Source organism: Topomyia yanbarensis, chromosome 3, assembly GCF_030247195.1.
Source record: "Topomyia yanbarensis strain Yona2022 chromosome 3, ASM3024719v1, whole genome shotgun sequence".
Classification (NCBI taxonomy): Eukaryota; Metazoa; Arthropoda; class Insecta; order Diptera; family Culicidae; genus Topomyia; species Topomyia yanbarensis.
In genome coordinates, this window is record NC_080672.1 from 1,883,183 (window position 1) to 1,905,772 (window position 22,590).

The following is a 22,590-nucleotide window of genomic DNA, read 5'->3' on the forward strand; positions in this document are numbered from 1 at the left end:
GCAGTCCAAGAGCGCACTTTATCTAAATTGTCAACAGTGGTAGAACTGGTTCTGGACCAACGAAGTCAGTCGCAGCGCCAGCTCTAGCCAATTCGTCCGCTCATTCACTATCAGTAATACCGGAATGACCGGGTACCCATAGAAGGTCGATAGCACTTGAAATGCTAATTTCTTCAATTTGAGTTCGACATGCGATTACTAATTTCAATCTCGAATCTGCCGAACTACGTGATTTCAGAGCAGGCTGACTGTCAGAGCAAAAATAGATTCTTTTACCAGGGGGACGGGCAAAGCGTCGTTGGTAAATCGATTGCCTTGTACGATATTTCTCTAACCCGAAAAGAGGCGAATGACCCTAAAGTTAAAACCTCTATATTAAAAAAAGATTCTTTCACCGCAAATTCCCTGTTGAAGTGTTGATTGTACGCCACACAGAATCGCAAAGATTTCTGCTTGGAATACGGCACAGTATCTACCAAGCGAATGAAATTGGTTTAATCTCATTTCACGACAATAGACACCAGCACCGGCTCGGCCCTCCATCAAAGAACCGGCGGTGCAACAAACTACATATTCTTTAAGTTGTCGTTCCATCCAGCCAGATAGCCATTCCTTCCGAAGAGGAATTCTCACATTGAAAGTCCTAAAAGGAAAACTACATGTGCGTGTAAGGTCACTGGGAACAAGTGTATACTCATCCCCAGTAACCATTTGGGGCCACAGATTTATGTGGTTAGTTGCATGATCTATTGGGTTACTGTTTCAGAGCCCAGTAACCTTAAGACGGTATGCAAAAGAAAGTGATTCTCGTTTCAAAAACACATATAGTGGTTTTATGTTCAAGAGTGCCTCTAGAGAAGCAGTAAGTGTTGTCAAAAACGGACCATCGCCATCAAGACCGTCCAAGATTTGCCGAAAGCCCGTTGACATTGGCCGAAGGCCATGCAAACTTTCTTGATCCTGAAATCGATGTGAGCTGTCCAGTTAAGTTTTGAGACAAAAAAATTAAAAAATTGCAATGGATGAGCTCCGGTTGTAATCCTTCGTTGTGTGAAAAGCACCATTGATGTTTTATTTGGATTAACTGATAGTATTACATGAAGACACCATTGCTCAACAACACACAAGGCTTGTTGTATCAAATCAAAAAGTGTGTTGATGCAAATACCGGTGATCATTATATGATAATTATCGGCGAAACCATACGTTGGAAACCCAAGCTCATTAAGTTTCCTCAACAAGCCATCGGCGACAAGCTTCCATTGAAGTGGTGATAGTACACCACCTTGAGGGCATCCGCAGACAGTTTCCATATCTCTACTTGTCTTAAAGTTAAGCACAGATGTCGGTTGCTAAGCATTGCGTATATCCAGTTCGTACTCCATGACATCGTGCTGCTCCCAAAATGGATTCGAAAGGCACATTGTCAAAAGCACTTTCAATATCGAGAAAAACTCCTAAACTTGAATGCTTTCGTGAAAAAGCTTTTTCAATGTTGTAGACAACATTGCGTAACAGGGTGGTAGTAGACTTCCCTTGCTAATATGCAAGTTGCATTGCATGCAGTGGGTGCTTGCCCAAGCTAACATCCCGAATGTAGTGGTCGATTAAACGTTCCATTGATTGAGAAGGAAGGAGGTCAAACTAATCGGTCTAAAGTTCTTTGACTCTTCATAAGTGACGCGGCCACATTTGGGAATAAATTTTACAGTTATTTCCCGCCAGGCTAATTAAATGTATCCTGCTGCAAGACCACAAGTAAGATCTTTATTCAAAATATGCTTGAAGTGTTCATCCTCTTTGTAGTAGCACTGGAATGATTCCATCTTTTCTCGGAAACTTGTACGGAGCAAAACTTTCAATCGCCCATTTGATCGATTCGGTTGACACAATTCTGCGAGCAAATACTCAAGAGTCAGAACTACCTGAAAAGAAATCAGAGGCAGTCATCAGTGATGGCTCCGCACAGCCTGGAAAGTGTGTATCAAAAAAACAATTAGGTACTACATCTTCGTCAGACGAGTACTAGTCTCGTTGAGACTTGATACATTCGTACAGAGCCTTTTCCACACTTCGCTCAGCGAATCGAAGGGCATTTCTGTGTGCTTTGCGAGCCAATTTAAATGCCACCGACACGTCTCTGCGTCTACGATTGCAAGCTCTCCCACATATTTTTTTGAGTCGAAGAAGTTCGGTATTCCACCAAGGTGTTCCTCTATGTAGAAGCACGCATAATTCGAAGTGGGCAAGACTCATGGTGTGCTGCTACTATGAGTGAGTTTGTTTTATCCAGTCAGGCACTTGGAGATTCTATCGTCGGAAAGTACCCCTTAAACCTAGTCACCAAGCCCTCTTCATAGAGGTCCAAGCTCGTAGATTTTGGATTACGATATGTGACGATATCTAGCGAAACGTTTAAATGATCAAAGACGATGTACTTTTGTTCAAATAACGACGGTTCAAGCTCGTTTGGTACGATCCAGTTTGCCAACTCATGCGTAATACCGTCAGAGCAGAGAGTTACATCTAACACCTCTTCTCTGCCGGCTCGTGCAAATATTGGGCTTGGGTTTTCTGCAATAAGAATTACTTAATTATTAATTCGGTGCCTCTCAAATCAACATCTGAGCTGCCCCAAATTATGTGGTGGGCATTTGCATCACTGCCGATTATAAGGGGAAACCCATTTCTCCCACAGTATGATACAACCCTTTTGAAATAATCATAAGGTGATGGTTAATTATGCGACAAATATGCCGAACAATAGACGTATTTCTTGTTTATTTGGTCAACAGTCTTATTTACCGTGACAGCACCAATATTGCGAGATGTGAGGTTGGATATAAGACATGCGTCAATAGCACTATTCGCAAGTGTACATGCACGAGGATTTCTCATGCCATTTTTGTTGAAATCTACGAGTTAAGTAACTTTCCAACATAGAAGTTTCCTTTAATAAAAGCTATAGAAGCTTTTTCTTCCTGCACAAGGCGATAGATTCATAGTTGCTGTACGTTTATGCTGAAGATTGATTTGTGCTACTCTAACCATACTCGCTCACAGCACTAGACATTTCATCATTAGCTCTTGTTTTACAGCAGCTAGAAGATACTAAATATGTTGGCTTGTAATCTACCCTCGACATTCCGTGCGCGACTGGCATGTTTTAGTCCTGCCAGCCATTCAGTCCTCGGCACGGAGAAACACCTTGACTTGAGGACTCCTGTTTTAAGTCGCCTCTTACGACATGGGAGTAGGAACACAGTGGATCAATTCTTGGTTGAGAAACACTGTGTTTCTGGGCAAATCCTGTGGTGTTTACGTTTTTGGAGCTAGCGTAAATCCAGCGCTAGCTTAGTCCTAACACTAAGTCAGTGTAGGATTCTGATGAGACGAAGTCGTAACGTAAATTTTAAAACTAATTTAGTTATAGCTTTTGTACCCGCGAAAATGTGGTTAAAAGCAAATTTCTTCTTAGTGGAGATAAAAGTTTTTACCTAAGTTTTTCTCCACTAAGGCAAAATATGCCAAATATTGATGGTCTAAAGGTAATATCCCGTGTTCTGTTTAGGTGAATGCGTACGTTGATGAAATTCTGCGTCGGTTTTTGGAACAATTTCCTCATAGTGTTATGTCAATAACATAAATAAAACTAGCGGCATGATTCGCGGACGTATGGTTCAGTAAAACGAAATAAACTGTGGCAGATAATACTTGAATATGCCTAAACTGAATGAGCGTCAAAATAAAAAGAGTAACTTTTGTGAAGTTGGGGCGATTGAATCAGGGCTATGCGCTTTCCAATGTGGTTTTCAACATAGCGCTTGTAGGTCTGATGCCAATTAAAGCAATATATTCTGATTACTGATTCTGAATGTGTGATGCGACGATCTAGTATATAGGGTGTTTGGTTCATGGTTAAGAATCTCTCGGGGGGTGATAGACTGCCATATTTGGAGAAAAAAAAATTGTTCTACACATACCATCAAATCTCAACCGTTACAGAGTTATTGAACTGTTTGTGTAAAAAACTTATTTGTCTTAAAATACCTCTAACTTTAAAAGTATACTTTGTATTTTAAATATTTCAGTTCCATTCGAAAGGTGAGAAAATTTCCTATTGAACGGTGCTCTCATATCTTTTAAGTAATTAGTTTTAATTATCTTTTAGCTGTAAAGTAGTTAAAAGTTAGTGTTTTTGAGGAGGTTTTTGCTAATTATCTCGAAATAATGAAGTATGATTATAGCAATATCCATTATCCAAAAGTTGGGTTTTAGGACGATTTATAATTTGTTCTTGGACGTCATTTTTCCATCTCTTCTCATTTCTTTGTAATTTCATTACTATACTTTTCCTGTAACCGACTTGCAAGTGCTTAAAAGACTCTAATCTAAAAAATATGCTTTATATCGTTATTTACAAGATTGGATTCATTGGAAAGCTGAGAAAATGTCCTATCAGTGTATGTACAAATATCTTTTAGTTAAGTGTACTAAATGATTTTTTACTAACGAAATAACTCAAAATTTGTGTTTTTTGGAGTTTTTTAATTATTCTAATTATTAATCAACGAAATTTATCGTTACTATTGTTCATTTGATGCCCCTAATGTTCTCTATAACTTTTTATTTGCCACTTTGTCTATATCTCTTTTGATTTTGCTGCTATTTAATAGTTAACACAGTATGAGCTCGCCACAATTGTAGTGGGTTCGAAATCGTTATTTTTGCATATGAAACGATGTGATAAAAACGATTTTGCGTCGAAACCAAAAGAGATAATTGAATGGAGTCAAAGAAAGAACTGTAGAGAGATGTATTATTTCCATGATAATAATGGTGATGTTTATTATTTACTATTTTAAGAAAATTAAAGAAAATGCTAATCATAGCACTAACTTTAAACTAATTTACTTTTAAAAGAATACTAAATTCACTTAACTGAAAGATATTAATACATTTTTCACTGCAAAATTTTCCTGGCTTTCGAATAAAAAGAAAAAAAGTACAATAAGTGCCATAATTTTTCAATTAGAGCTGGTACTAGTGAAAATGAGATAAAAATATCCAAGTTGAATAACCCAAAATCACGAAAATAAAAAAAGGTAAGTGTATCATGTCAAAGAACGAATTAAGCAGTTCATCAAGACTAACAATCTGAATTATTAAAATGATGAGGTTAACCATTAGGATTTTCAAGAAATGAACGAAAAATCGTTTAAAATTGTTTAATTTTCAATAAATTACTTTGGAAAGCCTACTTAAACTCATTAGCTAGAACATGTGAGGGCATCACTCAATGCGAAATTTTCTCACCTTTCGAATGGAACTAAAACATTTAAAATACAAAGTATACTTTTAAAGTTAGAGGTATTTTAAGACAAATAAGTTTTTTACACACAAAGTTCAATAACTCTGTAACGGTTGAGATTTGATGGTATGTGTAGAACAATTTTTTTCTCCAAATATGGCAGTCTATCACCCCCAGGAGATTCTTAACCATGAACCTAACACCCTGTATAAAAGATCGGAACTATCATCACGTGATCTCGCGTGCTTGGCGGCCGACATAAACATCATTGAAGCCGTTTGAGGAGTCAAAAAGGCACTTGATGCAACCTAAAGCAAAGCAGTTGCTGGAGCAACATTTTACGGGTAGCAACAAGTTTGCTGGGGATGACCGTTTCAAATAAAAGAAACTGTTCAAATTTGCTTCAAAGCACCTGATTTGGCAGGCCATATGAACTTGTGGTAAACGTAAAGAACAACTCGTGACTAAAGGTACCATACGCCAAATTAGACCAAAACAACGGGACTGATTTGGTGTAATGCCATTATTTCAAAACCGGCTAATTCGGTGGGTTTGGTACCGAAAAACATGAACCCACCAAACCGGCCTGGACACTGTCCGATTGAAACCTATTGGACCATGATAAGTTGCGAGTTTCGGAAGACCAAGGGAGGGTGAAGGACGAAAAGGAAATGATGAGGAAGTGTAAAAAACTGCAAAAAAACGTACCGGAAACGACTATACAGGCTCTGATGGAGAATGACAATGTTAATGTCGCAAACTCAGGTAATGCTGAGATACAAAATTTAGCAATAACATTTTCTTGTCCTGATACTACGTGTAAACCGATAGAATATCGTATTCATTAAAATTACAACAATCATTTGATCAGGAAATTAAAGATATGACCAACGAATCTGACGTTTTTGTCTGTAACAGGTAACACTCATACCGAAAAAAACTATTCATCCAAGTCATAAGGAATTTTCCCAAATATATTATTTTTTTATGGGTTACCCGGGGGATCCAGATTGCACCTTCGAACTACTAAATTCATGAATTTATGGATTCAAACATCCTTTTATTGATCTATAGGAATATCAATTTCTAGACCTTAAACAATATATCCAAATTTAAAATGCTAGAACCTGATAAAGCATTTCCACCTTTCAAGTATGAGATAGTTTTGTAAATACATAGGAACGGCCTGAAACAAATCTGAAAATTTAATGTTAACAGAAATCTTGATTGGTTGGCTGATAGCTTAACATCATTTTGATAATATTAAATATTTTCAACAGCAAACCCAAAACAACTCATGGCCAAATGTTACGAATTTCATTTCACTCTACCACATTTCACCAAAGCGCAAAAAATGATGAAATCGCTTTCCACATGCATCCCACAGAGCCGCTCATGTGATCCCTAATTCCAAGTTCCCCCATTTTCCATTCTCCGCCGCCGTTCTACGGTGAAGCGACCAGTCTGGTATTCTGCCAGTATTTCCACCCGGAGTGCAAGCGAGACCGGAGAGACAAAAATCAATTTCTCAACGTTCCCTCTTTCTCCTCCACCAACCGCCTTCTTCTTCCACAACCACAGCACCATTGCCGTGCCCTGGCACATTCCAGTTCTAAATACAGTACCCAAACTTTGAACGATGTCCCTTTTTCGTCCCTCAGTTCCTACCCTCGTCGGTTGCGTGGCCCTAACAAGCTATGAAGTGTACATCCGCTGCGTTTCCGTTCGCCCTGTTCGTTAAGCATTTTCCATAGGGAACTGCCCATAGTGGAAAGGAAAAAAACGAGGAAAAGGAAAGGTGAGGGGGATTACTGAGTTCTATACTTACACAGCATCATCCTTGGGAAAGCAGTACAGGCTACACGTAGGGCTTCGACTATTTGTGCATCCGACGACCGAGCAGTAAGATGGAGGCATCGTTACTAGTTATTTTCGATTTTCGCGTGTATTTGTACTAGAGATCCAAGATCTAATTTCCTGAGAAATCGCGCGGATTGGTTGATGAAGTTATCTACTTCCTACATTTAAACTGGGCGGGCATTTTCCACACGAAAAAAACACTGCTCGGAAAAGTGATGACTCAAGTTTTCCACTGGCCTGGCACAGGTTGTTCACAACTACACACTGACTAGCGGTGAACCGTTGGGGGAATAAATTACGGATGGAATAAAAATCGGAACGCCACGAACTCAAGACTAACTGTCCTCGATTCGTTCCTCCGCGGTCTGCGCGAAATGCTATAAGCTCTGGCAGCTGCCCGATGATGGCTTCTTTCCCTTTGGCGTCTTTGGCTTGGTTCTCTTCCAATTCTCGCACCTCACACTCACTCGCTAAACTGCTGACTGGCCGAGACTCGAACTGAGGAATCAGTTCCACGAAAAGAGGTCCACTTCACTCTCAAGATTTCCTTCTCTTTTTCTTCCCAAGACGAGTGGCGATGTGGAAAATTTTTTCACGCTTTCTAGGTCGTGGCAGTTTTCCGGCTGAAATATACTGTTTCCTCAAACGATTTCATCTAACTTCACTTCCGAATACTATAATGCAAAACTTTCTCGTAAAATCAACACAAATATTCACTTCCTCACACGTTTTTCACCGCTTTCACAATCGGACAGATTTTCCACCGATATCTTCCTGCATAGATCCACACGCCAAGAGTTTCACGGGACTTTTAAAGATCTTTCCTTCACCCTCCTTCTTGTTTATTCCTATGTCAAAATATTCTCTCCGCTCTTTCACTCTTGTCTTTACGCTTCAGCGTGCGATAGTTCCATGTGTATAATATACGTGTTTGATTAGTTTTTAGTACAGAATACTCTCTCGAAAGCCGAAAACAAATCAAAACGCAAGAGATGGACACCCGGCGAAAGAGCGTGTAGATGATCAAAGATCAAAACTTTATAACGGCATATGTGCAAATTTTGATAAATGCGATTGTACATCGTTACTATTACACATTTTAATATAAAACACATCATTTTTTGTGTTAACTTCGGATGTAAATGTATTTACAACTTTCGAAATCATCAAAAACAAAGTTGCTAATCTTATCTATTATTTGTTTTGACATTTTATTAATAAAAAGCTCTCTCAAAGATGAACAAAAAAGCTCTTCTCGTTAAAAACGAAAAATAAGCGAAAGAGCAGATACGGACAAACGAAAGTGAGTTTTGTTTTTATTGTGTTATGTTTTGTGCACTATTTCGTCATAACAAAATAAAATCCGAATTCGTCGTTCTTTTAAACGCCGGTAGTAGAAATAAACATTTGCAATGCTAGAATTCTAAAAGAAAAATAATTTAAAAAAGCACTTACGTGTCACAATCCTTGGGAAAGCGATGAAACGAAAGATTATGCATGTTCGGACCTTCGACCTTGTTGTTGCAACCAGCCACTTGGCACTTTCCACATACCATTTTACTAAGGCACTAATAAAAAGGCTTTTACTATCTAGATTAAAACGATACTTTGGTATCCACCGGCAGTTGACGTTGCGTTCAACCAACAGTTGTGACTAAATGGAATAATTTGGTGTATGATATTACAGTTTTAAGGCACTTTGTTCCCTGTTTCTGGGGCAGTGATAATGGTGATAATGTTTTAGCCCAATGAAAACTGCAATTTTATTTCCGTCACGTACATGATGAGCGAAAGCTTTCGCCGAGTCAAGTTTAGTACTAACCGGCTGGAACAGCAGGAAATTGAAACTAATGTGTCATCAGAAGTACAACGGCACAGATATTTAGATACAGACGTAAATGACCGTCAGTCTCACATTAACGTGATCGAAATAATTAGCTAAAAATATTCAATTAATATTTCACTACTAAAATCTCCCTCATTAATATTTTGGTTGGTTCTACAATGTTGATTTTTTCGTTCCGCACACACGGATGGCTGACCGCAATTAATGACACAGCTCAGCTAGCAGAAATTGAATTTTTACTCACTTTTTCCAACTAGTTCTTTTGTCAGCGTCGGCGGTAAAACATGATGATGTTCTATCAATGACCACACGGTAGACTTGAGTGCAACACCCAACTCCTACTTAGCAGAAGGCAAAGGATTCTTCACATTTTATTTCGAACATGTCCATATGAGTCTGCCTAGCCCTAGTTTAACCTTCTAAGTTTAATACTGATTCGCTCTAGAATATCGTCTTTCAATTTCATTGCTTTCGTTTTCCTTAGTCTTAAATTTGCCGAAAATAGCAAACAAAATCGATATAGTAAAACCTTGCGACAATTAAAACATAGTAACATAGTATTTTTAAGTAAAAATATACACTGATTGGCCACATTTTGTGGATAAAGCATTACTGTTACATGCTGTCAAATAAACTCAACCAATGAGCGATCAAAAATAAAAGTCTCGATAACAGAACATGCTTCGTACAACCCGCTTTAATTATATTCTGGTTGCAGTTGAAAATCGAAGAATTGACTTGCGCCTTTCGTTTTTTCCCTATTTGCAAGGTGGGTAACTAAAGCGCATCTTGTGTACATGTTAGAGAATCAACTTGCGCATCATCTACATCAGTTGCGCTTTAGTTCCGCACGCTGAAAATAGGAGAAAAATCGAAAGGCGCAAGTTCACTATTTCGATTTTCAACTGCAACCAGAATATTGGGTCTTGCAAGATAAAAACTCGAAATGCGATTGAAAGCAGTTGACGTTTGATTTGGCGGAAAATAGCTGCAAAGACAGGTTAGGTGCATTTGGGTCCCTTGAAGAGAGAGTATGACGAACATGCGAACAAAATTGACTATCATACTGCATGAAAATAGAGGGACTGCAAAACGTTTGACTTACTTCAACTTTGTTTACCTTTTTTGTGGCGACGGAAATGCAGAAATTAAATTGAAAATATCCTTGCTATCCGACACCATAAATCGCGAAAGTGATCGAAGAATATATTTCGGATCATTTCGATACTGACTCTTCAATTGCGGAAAGCTTGGACGAGTTAGAAATAGATTACGAGATACTTCATCTGAAAAGCGATTTGGATCCAGAAGCGGAGCTTGAAAACTCAAATTCTTCGTCGCAATGCTCTATAAACCCGGCAAATGGAGTTAAGAAAAAGGTACGCTAACAATCGACATAATTTAATGAGTTTTACATTGAATTCAGATCTTTTATAATCATAGCGACGCACTGCTTCTCCACCGGTGCATGAAAGCTACCTTTTCGATGCTGATTTGTCTGATGGATCGAACGCTCAGGTTGGTGACGATGCGATGCTAAGATTCAGTGCAACGGTTTACGAGAAAAAAAATTCAAATGCCAAAAAACATTTCCCAGATGTGGAGATGTTGCTGACACAGGGGGCACATCTGATGAAATTATGCGAAAAATCTGGGAGTTTTGTGTGAAGTTTATTCATCGGGCTATTGCTTTTTCGGATACCCCAAATGTTAAGCTTGAGATTTCGTGGGATGATGCACGACCTGAGTTTACTGATCGAGATAAATTTTTAGTGTTTCACGATAAAACTAGTAAACGGAACTTTCGTCCTTCGAAAGTAGAAGACAACAGTATGTTACAAAGTTGGCTAACAAAAGAAGTAACAGTGGAAGTCTTCAAATATTCGGATTCAGTAACAAATTTACAGCAATGGGAACATGGTGGAAACTGATTCGACCTTTAGCAAGAGATCGTGAAGGTGCGGAATCAATCGATTCAGTGAACTTAATGAAAGATAAGCTTAAGGCTCGACATGGAAAATACCTGTGCGCTGATGATGTGATCTGGAGATGCTGGATTTGTAGTAAGCCACGATTTCCAAAATCAAACGTCACCGGAGCATCTCATTAGCTTATTTACTTCTGTTTCGGTGCATAGTGATACATTACTCAATAAGGCAAGGATTGATTTTGAAGTGGCAAACACCGTTAACAACGCTTATAGTCGAATACTTGAAGCTTTAAAAAAAGACCATCAGCAGCTGGTAAACATCACTGCGATAATGGGGAAAGGATTTCGTTGTTGGAGTAGAAACAAGAAGAATACGGCGAATTGTTGAGAGCCATGAGCAGCTCCGTAGCCGTAAAGGAAAACATATTCTTTATAGAGCTGGCACAATCTGTTGGGAGATTGCATTGATGTTGATCACGAATAATGTTTTGTGTTATAAACAGAATTTCCGAGTTATACCGAAATCAACTTATTTTGTTAACATAACTTTTTAAAGAAAAATGATCATACAAGCAGAAATTAAAATACAGTCGTGATTCGCTGGTTGGGCCACTGACAGATGTTAAAAGCTCTCCAAAGGAGACGTTAGTAATGTAATTACATCTATTCACATCTCTAATAATTGTCAGATTGATTGTCAAAATAAATTTGACATAAGATTTTGACATTCAGATGCTTTTTAGTTGGACAATGGTCCAACTAGCGGAGGTCCAACGAAAATGCGGTCCAGTTAAAAAATGTCCAACCAGCGAATCACGACTGTACTATGTTTTAAAACCAAAATTTTTCATGTTTTGTCCCAGCCCTTTACTTGGATCGAACAATCCACCGGGTAAATACCCACAGTTTTGCTAAATATTCGTGCAATCAAAATTTAATAAAAAATTTAAAACGTTTTAATTCCTCTGCTACACACAATGTTACAACTTTTCGACTATTTATGCATATGCCGGAAGAAAAATAATAACAATACTCAAAAAACGTAAGCATTTAATTATTGAAGGGTCGCAGTGTATTCTAGCGTTGTCCATCACCCAAACAGATTATTCTCCTGGATATCGTTTTACTTGTCTGGAAGTTGCAAATGTTCGTACGCATTCAAAGAATTTTATTCGCGTGAAGGTGCCTTCGGTCGCAAATGTTTCTAGTACTCCTATGAAGCCTATAAAACACAACAGTGAACTACGTAAACGTCTTGTAAACTCCCCTCTGTATAGTTTATCACCAATTGGTGCATATCCTTTATTTCGAAGCATTGCTCGATTATCACACGACACCTCGTCTAAAAAGACCGGATTATGTATATCCCATGAAACAATGGACATTTCAGAAAAAAATCTATGAATGTCTTGCTGTCTTAGCTGTATGGCTCGTCGTTCCAAGACTTTCCATGAGAACCCTTCTGCGTGAAGAATTCGGCTTATAGAAGCAGTACTGATTGGCTTATGAAACACTCTTTCAAACCTTTCCTTGGCTTCATCCAGGTAAAGAATAGGGCAATCATTATACAACTTAACTAGCCAAGAACTTTCAGTCGCTCCAAACCGAAGATACACCTCTTCTCGTTCTTTTCTGCTAAAAAACTTATACGTTTCATAAAGGCGTATCTAATTAGAAATGGTGGTTCGGTGTTTCGCATATATTTGAGCAAGCTGTATTTTGGTTAAGCCCAAATAGTAGTATCCATATAAGCAATGATACACTGTATTGCAGGAAGCATGCTGATGGAAAACATTCAGTTGGATGTCGGTCATTGCTATACTCAGTTTTGGACAGTAAAACGGATCTCGTACTTGTTTATCAAATAACGGAAGAAAATATATCCTAAACAACGTTAAATCACCGAGAACAGACATCCATGATCGAACAAAAATATTTAAAAAACGTGTGTAAACATTTGAATTAATATACGATAAACACTAGCGCCGCCACACCAACCTATCCCAACTATCCGCCAATTCCATTCCGGAACCGGTTCGAAATCCTGAATGGATTCACTATGGAATATTGCTCAAAGAAAACAACCGATTCCGACTCTATCGGTTGATGCATTTGAGCTGGAATTCTTGCTGGAAGTCCGCACCGGTTCCGGATTAGTTTGACTGGGTAGAGGAATAACCGCCGTCAATTCTGTTGAACTCAGCCACAAAAAAACATGACGACAGTAGCGCACCTGGTTTGGATATCCCAACTACATTCGAAACCGTGAAAGACTTTGCACAAGTTGAATGCTGAAGATGGACGTCTGTTCTCTGTGGTATTAGTTACTTCGGTTGATTCTTCAAAGTTTCAGGCACTAATTTTCGTGAACGCATTGATTTGTAGTGATGTCAATATTGAGATAAAAGCGAAAGCATATCGTACAAGCATATAGATAAATAGTGCTTTGAATTAAGTTACTCCAACTTAACCGTTACACAAGGTTGAGAAAGAAAATTATTTTTAAAATATTGAATAAAAAAATGATTCTGGAAATGGTAGTACCCCCTTAAGAAAAGTGAAAGGCTAGCCGATTTATAGGTGCAATCAAACTTCATGAAACTCAGCTGAAGACACTGAATCACAAAAACATCAATGAGAGCCAAAAAATACTTTTGTTCATCATTTTTCAGTTTGTGACCACGGTGCGGCATCTCTCCCGCAATGACCTTTCTTTGTAAAATGTTCATGGAAATTTGGTGATTTTTTTTATTACAAAAACTATTTCATAGTATTTTAGAAACTTGTCGCAATTGGTAAACATGATTTAATCAATTATTGTATGGTTTACTTTGATGCAGGATCGATTTTTAAAAATGTGCGGCATCTCTCCCCAAATTACCCTAGTTGTGCTTATTTCGGGTCCAAACACCCGCTATTCATTTTTAAACCATCCGTAAAAAAAAACAATAGAGCCTGAACGTAAATTCGGCGGTGGGAAACATACATGTCCGCTTGTTACAGTCACATTATAGGGAATTGCATGGTTTGCCTTCGTCTGCATCCAGTCTACTATTGAATGTGAAATAGGATTTATATTGAATTTTTTGGAGGATCGTTCCCTGCCCTGTCATATCTCCCTCTACAATCTCTGTAGATCGAATAAATTGCAAGGCACTTTTTTCTGCCTGTATTTCCACGAACTGATGAATCGGTAGGAGATTTAGAAGAGCATTTAGAGCCACGGAAGATGTGCTCTAAATCACCTCAGTTGTTGCAATATAAGCTAGTCTTTGCAGTTTGCTCAATTTTTTCTGAGTGGTCACCTCTTTAGTTTTAGGTCACCATATCAACGATGCATAAGTTATTCTAGACCTAGTTCTAGACCTTATACGCCGAAGGTCCCATTTTTCCGAAGTTCTTTTGCAGACCCAGAAGGCATTTGTAGATTTACTTATTACCTGTTCCAGGTTCCGGTTGAAAAGAAATTGTAGCGTTTACTACGAGTTTTAAGCAAAATTCGACAAATCCAACCTTTTGCTGTCAATACGACATATTTTTAACTTACGATACGTCCTTTTTCTTGTGAATATTGCACATACGTCGTAGCACTTAGGACTGATTTCTGTTCAATAGATCCCATAGGCCTATTGAAAAATTTAATTTGATGTGTAATTAAAATGAAATAACGTTTCAAGTTGAATTAATTTTGGCAACTCTAGTTCACAGTTCAACTACTTCCCGAAAGAGCGCTTGAGATGTTTCATCGACTTTATTAAGAAAGAGGGGAAATCGATATAAAACTAGGACGACGAAATGTCAATATTCTTTTTCCCCTCTCTTTTCACTCATACGCGCGATGTAAACATTAGCAAAACGTCGGAAGCAGGGTTACCACATATACAGATTATTCTGTATTTTACAGATTTTTCTAGATACTTTACGACCAAGATTCTGTATATACAGATTACAGATTTTTGGCTAAAATACAGATTTTACAGATTTTCAGTGTAGATATGTAGTACCCAGTCTATCAGAATTTCGAATAACAATTAAAAGGCACACTGTACAGTTCAGATCTTAAGAAACCACTAAGCCGTGGAACAAAAGTGCCATTGATATCATTTGTTCTCCAGACAAAGATTAATTAATTTTTCATTGTCAAAATATTATTTTTTGGGAAGCTTCTAGTTAATTTTTGGATACAGATTTTCGATATAGAACTTTTTTCCCGCGATGCAGATTTCCAAATTTTTTCACGACAGATTTTAATGTGGCAACCCTGGTCGGAAGTACGTTTTCTTGTATTTATTTCATTTTGCCGATACGACATAGAAGTTTTTTTTCGATTATGCGAGTTTTTGACTGTCTGCAGCGATTTTACATTGCAGAAGGCTTTTCTCATTGAATAGTATGGTAAGTTTTAACACTATTACGGTGTACAGTGGTGTAATAATAAAGGGTAATTGTTCCGAATCGCGACTTTTTCGAAAAGAGGGTTAATTTCTTTTGGAAATGGTTCTAAATGGTCTATTTTATAACAAGCAATGAAAAAAATTCGGGGGGAAAGCTTTAAAGTAGTTTAAACTGGAAAAATAAGTTGTTCCCACTTACTTTACTAACAATGGCATTGTTCATGAGAAAATGACGTTAAGGGTGAAGGTAGTGTGATTCGACTTTGCCGCATAGTTGAGTTCAAGGATTCGAAGCGGCGCAAAGCCGCTGAGAAACCGACGAACGAGGTGGTTTTGATCTTGCTATCGAAGGGTGCAATCAAACCTGTAATCCACTCGTTTGCCCGGTATACTCAAACATAGGGGCTATCCCTAGTTTAAGTCCGACTGAGCGGCAGCGAAGTCGGACAACACTTGAATGAAGCGATGTTGCTACATTCGGCACTGACATTTTATTTTTGTAAATAAATACTATCCTATTGTTACTAAATAAAACATTGTTAATGCCTAATGTGGCTACGCCACATCGCTTTTTGCCATGCTGTCCGACTTCGCTGCCGCTCAGTCGGACTTAAACTAGGGATAGCCCCTATGTTTGAGTATACCGGGCAAACGAGTGGATTACAGGTTTGATTGCACCCTTCGGTAGCAAGATCAAAACCACCTCGTCCGTCGATTTCTCAGCGGCTTTGCGCCGCTTCGAATCCTTGGACTCGACTATGCGGCAAAGCCGCATCGCACTACCTTCAACCTTAACGTCACTTTCTCACGAGTAATGCCACTGTTAGAAAGGTAAGTGGGAATAACTTATTTTTCCAGTTTAAACTACTTTAAAGCTTTCCCCCCGAATTTTTTTCATTGCTTGTTATAAAATAGGCCACTTGGAACCATTTCCAATAGAAATTAACCCTCTTTTCGAAAAAGCCGCGATTCGGAACAATTACCACTGAAACTACTCAATCTGGTGACAAGAGATTTCGATTATAATAGTAGATTTATGTCCAAGTGAAATAAAACAGGCAAGTAATTTTTATTATTTCGTAATAGCAGTTATATAATTGATTAGTAGTTGCAAAAGCGTTTTGTTTTTGGAGGTCAACACCGTTGGCGTCCGCTGATAACGTGAAGATGTAAGTGAAGCACAGGAATACCTGTGGCGCTCTATCTTTCCTTATTGACCTTCCGTCAGCTTGAGAATACATCGTCTGGGGTTCATTATAAAGTGAACCGTTCCCTACGGGAACACATCAAACGCAAAACACTTGTGGGCTTCGTAGATAGTGTTGGCCGGTATCGGTATATGCTATTAGGTAATCTTGTCGAATCTGACGCTCTAAAGATTTCGGATGATGGGAGGTATAGGAGTTTGTACGTCTTCCTCGTTACAATCACAGCAAGACTTAATAACATTGTACATATTAAAGTTCTGGCCGAAGCCGTATCGAAACTTCATTTGGGTTAAAAATTATCGGATTCTCATTTCCAAAGTCGTATGTAAGTTTACAGAATTATTAAAAAATGTTTTACTTAGGTTCTTTTACTACAAACGTAAGTGCAGATGCAAGCATTGCTAAATAAATGTAACTTGCGTCCTTTTGCTATGCGCGTATCTCCGCAATTATGCGAATCCAATTTAGATGTACATACGACTTTGTGAAACAAAAAGGACTGTTGCGTCTCGCTAGAAGTTCAACGCAAAATCATCGGACCGTTGTCATGCAGAATTAATTGCCGGTTTAGAACTCTGGTATTTCAATATTATTAGTGCACAAATGATACACACACATACCGTAGAAGCAGTAAAGACATCCAACCTGTTATGTATCTATCAGGGTTTGTAATTCTCTCTCACTCACGCGAGAAGTAGCTTATCCGATGTCCAACTTTTCCGAGATAAGATGAGTCGCAAAATTCTCCGTCTCCACAAATAGCGTGAAAATGATTTTCCGGATAAAATTTATTTGACTTTTTCCTTCTCACCGGAGAAGGTGATAAAATTTTAATTTCGTGGAAATCGATAAAAACTTCAAAAAATACACTTAATTACAAAGAAAAGCGGCACAGAAGTATGATAGACTTGTTTTATCGTGTTTTGGAATAACGACAGCAAAGCAGGGAACACAAAAAGGATACCGTGATAAACACATTCACTCATTCTCCGGCTGTTTTATTTATCCGGAGAAATAACACGTTGTATTTATCCGGAGAAGTTGTGTGAGTGCTAATAACTTTTCGTGCGAAAATGTGAGTTTTTATTGTCGCAGTAGCAAACTATCCGGGCGCATTTACTCATATGAGCGATAAATGCAATGCCTGGTATCTATCAATTATAATTTCAATCAATTGCAATAAATATAGTGAACAGTGAGGATCTACTTTTTCTATTTCGTGAAGATCAGCCCCTGCGCGGGTAATTCCGAACCGTCTTCCTAGCCGTAGACGAAACAAGGACGTAACCATTATTTGAGAAAATGTGATGAATAAAATGTGTACGACGTTTTTTAATTTATTTTATAATCAATCTAAAACCCGGTTTTAGAGAATACGGTTCATGTGCTACGATAGTGATGTTAGAAAAGAGTGGTATGATGGAGATAACTCAGTTTGTTTACTTTTGTCGCTTACGACCTTTTGAATACCCAACCGAGACTTAAATGTTGTAATGAAACGGCTTCGTTGGCCGACTGGGAAATTTATTAACAGTCGAATTTCCCTAATAAAAATAAATTATGCACGAACTTTAACCCATATAGTGCAACGATTCCGCATATTGTTTGGATGATACCCTGAACAGGTCGTTAGGCTCTTAAATCATACGATGTTTCTATTTAATTCGTCGCATCAAAAATGCTTGAAAGGCGCGTTTCCAATGAATCACACAATTTCAATTTAAATAAACATTAACTATAAAATCTGCCATCACTGGTCTTTTGACGTTTCGTTGCTATTCTCTCTTTCGCCGTCTGTGCTTTTCTTTCATTATTCGCAATCATTCATACGCATTTTCTCCTTATTTCCAGTCGGTTTCATTCAGTCATTCAGATACCTCGGTCGGAGTTCGAAGTGTTTGTTGGTTACTGGTTTCGTGTTGATAAGAATATTGTTAATTTGTTTGTTGTTAGTGTTGAATTGTTATATCCCAACATTGGTATCCAACCAGACTACACTACTGCGCATTATCAAGTATTTTTTACCGGCCAACTCAACAACTAACGGAATTCGATTTGTTCCTTCCATCCCATCCGGTAACACCTGGGGAAAGTTGGTTACGTGGTCACACAGACGGTTTCGCGTTAACTATGGCTGGTAAGTGACGGCTTAACGAAACTTGTATTAGAACATTCGCTGTCTCTGCTGGTAGTGATGAGCATACACCACCGTTACCCATGATGATAAGCAATAATAGCATCTTCGACTGCAGGCGAATTGCTTATTCTTCTTCCCTTACCTTGTCGCTGGATTGGTGATTACACGCAGGAAAAGGTGATCTGACCGGTTAGGCAATAGACGAGAAGCAGCGTCTGAAGAAAATCATCAAAGCTGCTTTATCTATACGTTCACGAGTGCACCAACACAGAAGTAAGTCGAGCAAGTAAATTGAATGTTTGACTCCTTGACCACTAGCCGAATAAAAGAGTAATGGAATGGAACATGGAGCTACCTAATGGTTCCTTTAATTTAGCAACTCTGGCTGGTCATGATCGTCGTTGCGTAATCGGCTGTGTTTCGAGTGCAACATCGGAATTAAGAACGAACGAAAGTTATAAAAAAATGGCAGAACCAACAGAGATAACCGGTACGCAATACATGATACGACTGCGAGGGGCCGGGCATCAGCGGCGCCAAGATGAGGAATTTGTTTAATCAAGAACAGCAGGTTTTCTGAAAAGGTTTTAAATGGATAATAAGATACAGTTTGTCAGTACAAAAGATCTAAAGCTCATGCGAGAAACGCTGATAGACCATGTAGGTGGTAAAGAGATAAATAATCGAGACGTAGAACTGTAGGTTTGTTTATTCTACCAGTGATATGCTATGGAAACATTAAGTTCAATATCATGTTCCATTTTTACTGTCCTTGATTAAAGACTGAATTTTTAAATTATTGAACACCATTTTCTTAACGTTTCACTACTTTAGCATTCACGTAGTCACAATAACAAGTTGGATACTGAGGCAACTTGTGACTCTATTTATTGATGATAAACAAAAATATATGAAACATGGTTAAAAGTAAAAAAACGGTAGAAGAAGAATATTGATTGCCTGGAGTCGGTATAGGAGGTGTTGAAAGACGATTCGATTGACGCAACAATGATTTTGCTTTTCAGGTCCCAATCCATTCCAAAGCTTGCAGAAGGAACTCAACGTAAATGGCGAGACGTTCCATTACTTTGATATAGCATCTTTCGAGGAGTTCAGTGAGTTTTTACAATGATAACTGAAAAAAAAACTAATTCCATCAACTAATTTCGGTCTTATTTTAGAGGAACTCCCGTACAGTATTCGCGTGCTGCTCGAATCCGCGGTTCGCAATTGCGACAATTTTCAGGTCCAGGAGAAGGATGTCCGTGGTATTCTGAGCTGGAAGGCGACCAAGAGTGTAAAGACGGATGCTGAGCTGGAAATTCCTTTCAAGCCGGCTCGTGTCATTCTGCAGGATTTCACGGGTGTTCCCGCCGTGGTTGATTTTGCTGCTATGCGTGATGCCGTTCTAAAGCTGGGCGGTGATCCGGATAAAATTAATCCCATATGCCCGTCGGATCTGGTGATTGATCACTCCGTACAGGTTGATTTCGCCCGGGCACCAGATGCGCTGGCCAAAAATCAAGATTTGGAATTCGAGCGGAATAAGGAACGTTTCACGTTCCTCAAATGGGGAGCCAAAGCATTCAACAATATGCTGATAATTCCTCCCGGGTCTGGAATCGTCCATCAAGTAAATTTGGAGTATTTGGCGCGTGTGGTATTCCAGGATGATACTAAATCGAAGGACGGAGTTAAGATGCTGTACCCGGATAGTGTCGTCGGAACGGACTCGCATACGACAATGATAAACGGATTGGGTGTTGTCGGTTGGGGTGTTGGAGGTATTGAAGCAGAGGCAGTCATGTTGGGTCAGGCAATTTCGATGTTACTACCGGAAGTGATCGGTTACAAATTGGATGGAAAGTTGAACCCACTGGTCACTTCAACAGATCTGGTACTGACCATTACGAAACATCTACGACAGATCGGTGTCGTTGGAAAGTTTGTTGAATTCTTCGGACCTGGTGTCAGCGAATTGTCCATTGCTGATCGTGCCACGATCAGTAACATGTGCCCAGAGTATGGCGCAACCGTTGGATATTTCCCGATAGATCAAAATGCTTTGGACTATTTGAAGCAAACCAATCGTGCGGATGACAAAATTCAGATCATTGAAGCCTACCTGAAGGCAACTAATCAGTTGCGCAATTTTAGTGATGCTTCCCAAGATCCCGTCTACACACAAGTTGTACAACTGGACCTGTCCACGGTGGTCACTTCAGTCTCGGGACCTAAACGTCCACATGATCGAGTTTCAGTTAGCGAAATGCAGAAGGACTTCCATGAGTGTCTAATCAATAAAGTTGGTTTTAAAGGGTTCGCAATTCCGGCAGATGAGCTCAAAACCGAGGGGCACTTCAGTTGGACCGATGGAAAAACATACTCCCTTCGCCATGGTTCGGTTGTGATCGCTGCAATTACATCTTGTACGAATACTAGCAATCCGTCGGTTATGCTTGGAGCCGGTTTATTAGCTAAGAAAGCGGTAGAGGCCGGTTTGAAGGTTGCTCCATACATCAAAACTTCACTTTCACCTGGAAGCGGAGTTGTCACGTACTATCTGAAGGAGTCCGGAGTTGTACCAGCACTTGAGGAACTTGGTTTCCATGTCGTCGGATACGGTTGCATGACTTGCATTGGAAATTCTGGTCCGCTAGACGACAATATCGCTAACACCATCGAGAAGAACAACCTGGTCTGTTGTGGAGTTCTGTCCGGTAATCGTAACTTCGAGGGTCGCATTCATCCAAACACACGTGCTAATTATTTGGCCAGTCCCTTGTTGGTCATTGCTTATGCCCTAGCCGGAACGGTGGACATTGATTTTGAGAAAGACCCAATTGGAACAAAGGCCGATGGCAGTAAAGTATTTCTCCGGGAAATTTGGCCAACGCGCCAGGAGATTCATGCAGTTGAGAAGCAGTTCGTTATTCCAGCCATGTTCCGTGATGTTTACGCCAAAGTGGAACTGGGTGCACCTTCCTGGCAAGATTTGAATGCTCCAACTGGAAAACTTTATCCATGGGACGAATCGTCCACCTACATCAAACATCCACCATTTTTCGAGGGTATGACGCGTGAACTACCCAAAATCGGTAATATCGTCAACGCGCGTGCTCTGCTCAATTTGGGAGATTCCGTGACAACGGATCACATCTCCCCAGCTGGTTCCATTGCTCGTAATAGCCCTGCTGCTCGTTATTTGTCATCGCGAGGATTAACCCCGCGTGAGTTCAACTCATACGGATCTCGACGTGGAAATGATGCTGTCATGGCTCGCGGAACGTTTGCCAATATCCGGTTGGTTAATAAGCTGGTTTCTAATCCTGGCGCTCGCACGCTACATATTCCAAGTGGCGAAGAAATGGACGTTTTCGATTGTGCTGAACGGTACACACAAGAAGGTACACCATTGATTGCTATCGTCGGGAAGGATTATGGCAGTGGCTCAAGTCGTGATTGGGCCGCAAAGGGTCCGTACTTGCTGGGTATCAAGGCTGTTATTGCCGAATCGTATGAGCGCATTCACCGTTCCAATTTGGTTGGCATGGGTATCATTCCACTGCAGTATCTTGAGGGTGAGAATGCCGATACTATCGGGCTTACCGGGCAAGAGTTGTTTAATATAGCCCTCCCGGATAACGTGAAACCACATGATAAAATCACCGTCGAAACGGACGGTGGAGTCAAGTTCCAGGTGATCGTGCGGTTCGATACCGAAGTGGATCTGGAGTATTTCCGCAACGGTGGCATCTTGAACTACATGATCAGGAAGATGATAGCCTAGGCTGGTGCACGAGTGGTTGGGAATATACTTTTTAACGAACAATTTGGGTCATTGTAATTTTGAGGATATTATATTGAATAATAAAGATTTTTGAATAATTTAAGAACTGAAAAA

General features: G+C 39.4%; 2 protein-coding genes and 1 pseudogene across 3 annotated transcripts in view; 1 reads left to right on the plus strand and 2 right to left on the minus strand.

The window, feature by feature from the left end:
* The window catches only part of LOC131689145 (serine/threonine-protein kinase DDB_G0283821-like), a 43,923-nt gene extending 34,984 nt beyond the window's left edge, over positions 1-8,939 (minus strand). The window contains exon 1 of one of the 2 annotated variants that reach the window (XM_058974018.1): positions 8,627-8,939. In XM_058974018.1, coding sequence (XP_058830001.1) covers positions 8,627-8,727 — 101 coding nt within the window. In that variant the 5' untranslated portion in view covers positions 8,728-8,939. Of the gene's footprint in view, positions 1-7,139; positions 7,993-8,626 lie in introns of those variants that run through there. The other variant, XM_058974019.1, reaches the window with a different exon arrangement.
* Positions 8,940-11,771: 2,832 nt separating this feature from the next.
* LOC131692916 (uncharacterized) lies at positions 11,772-12,761 on the minus strand (annotated as a pseudogene).
* A 5,580-nt stretch (positions 12,762-18,341) lies between these two features.
* LOC131689836 (cytoplasmic aconitate hydratase-like) lies at positions 18,342-22,590 on the plus strand. Its single transcript, XM_058975157.1, has 3 exons — positions 18,342-18,686; positions 19,712-19,801; positions 19,868-22,590. Exons 1-3 carry the CDS (start codon positions 18,680-18,682, stop codon positions 22,474-22,476), a joined length of 2,706 nt encoding a protein of 901 aa, XP_058831140.1. The 5' UTR covers positions 18,342-18,679; the 3' UTR covers positions 22,477-22,590.

Excerpts from the sequence above, each read along its gene's own strand:
- LOC131689836 (XM_058975157.1), top strand. Across the intron at positions 19,802-19,867 it reads AGCATCTTTCGAGGAGTTCA|AGGAACTCCCGTACAGTATT; the intron begins GTGAGTTTTTAC and ends GTCTTATTTTAG.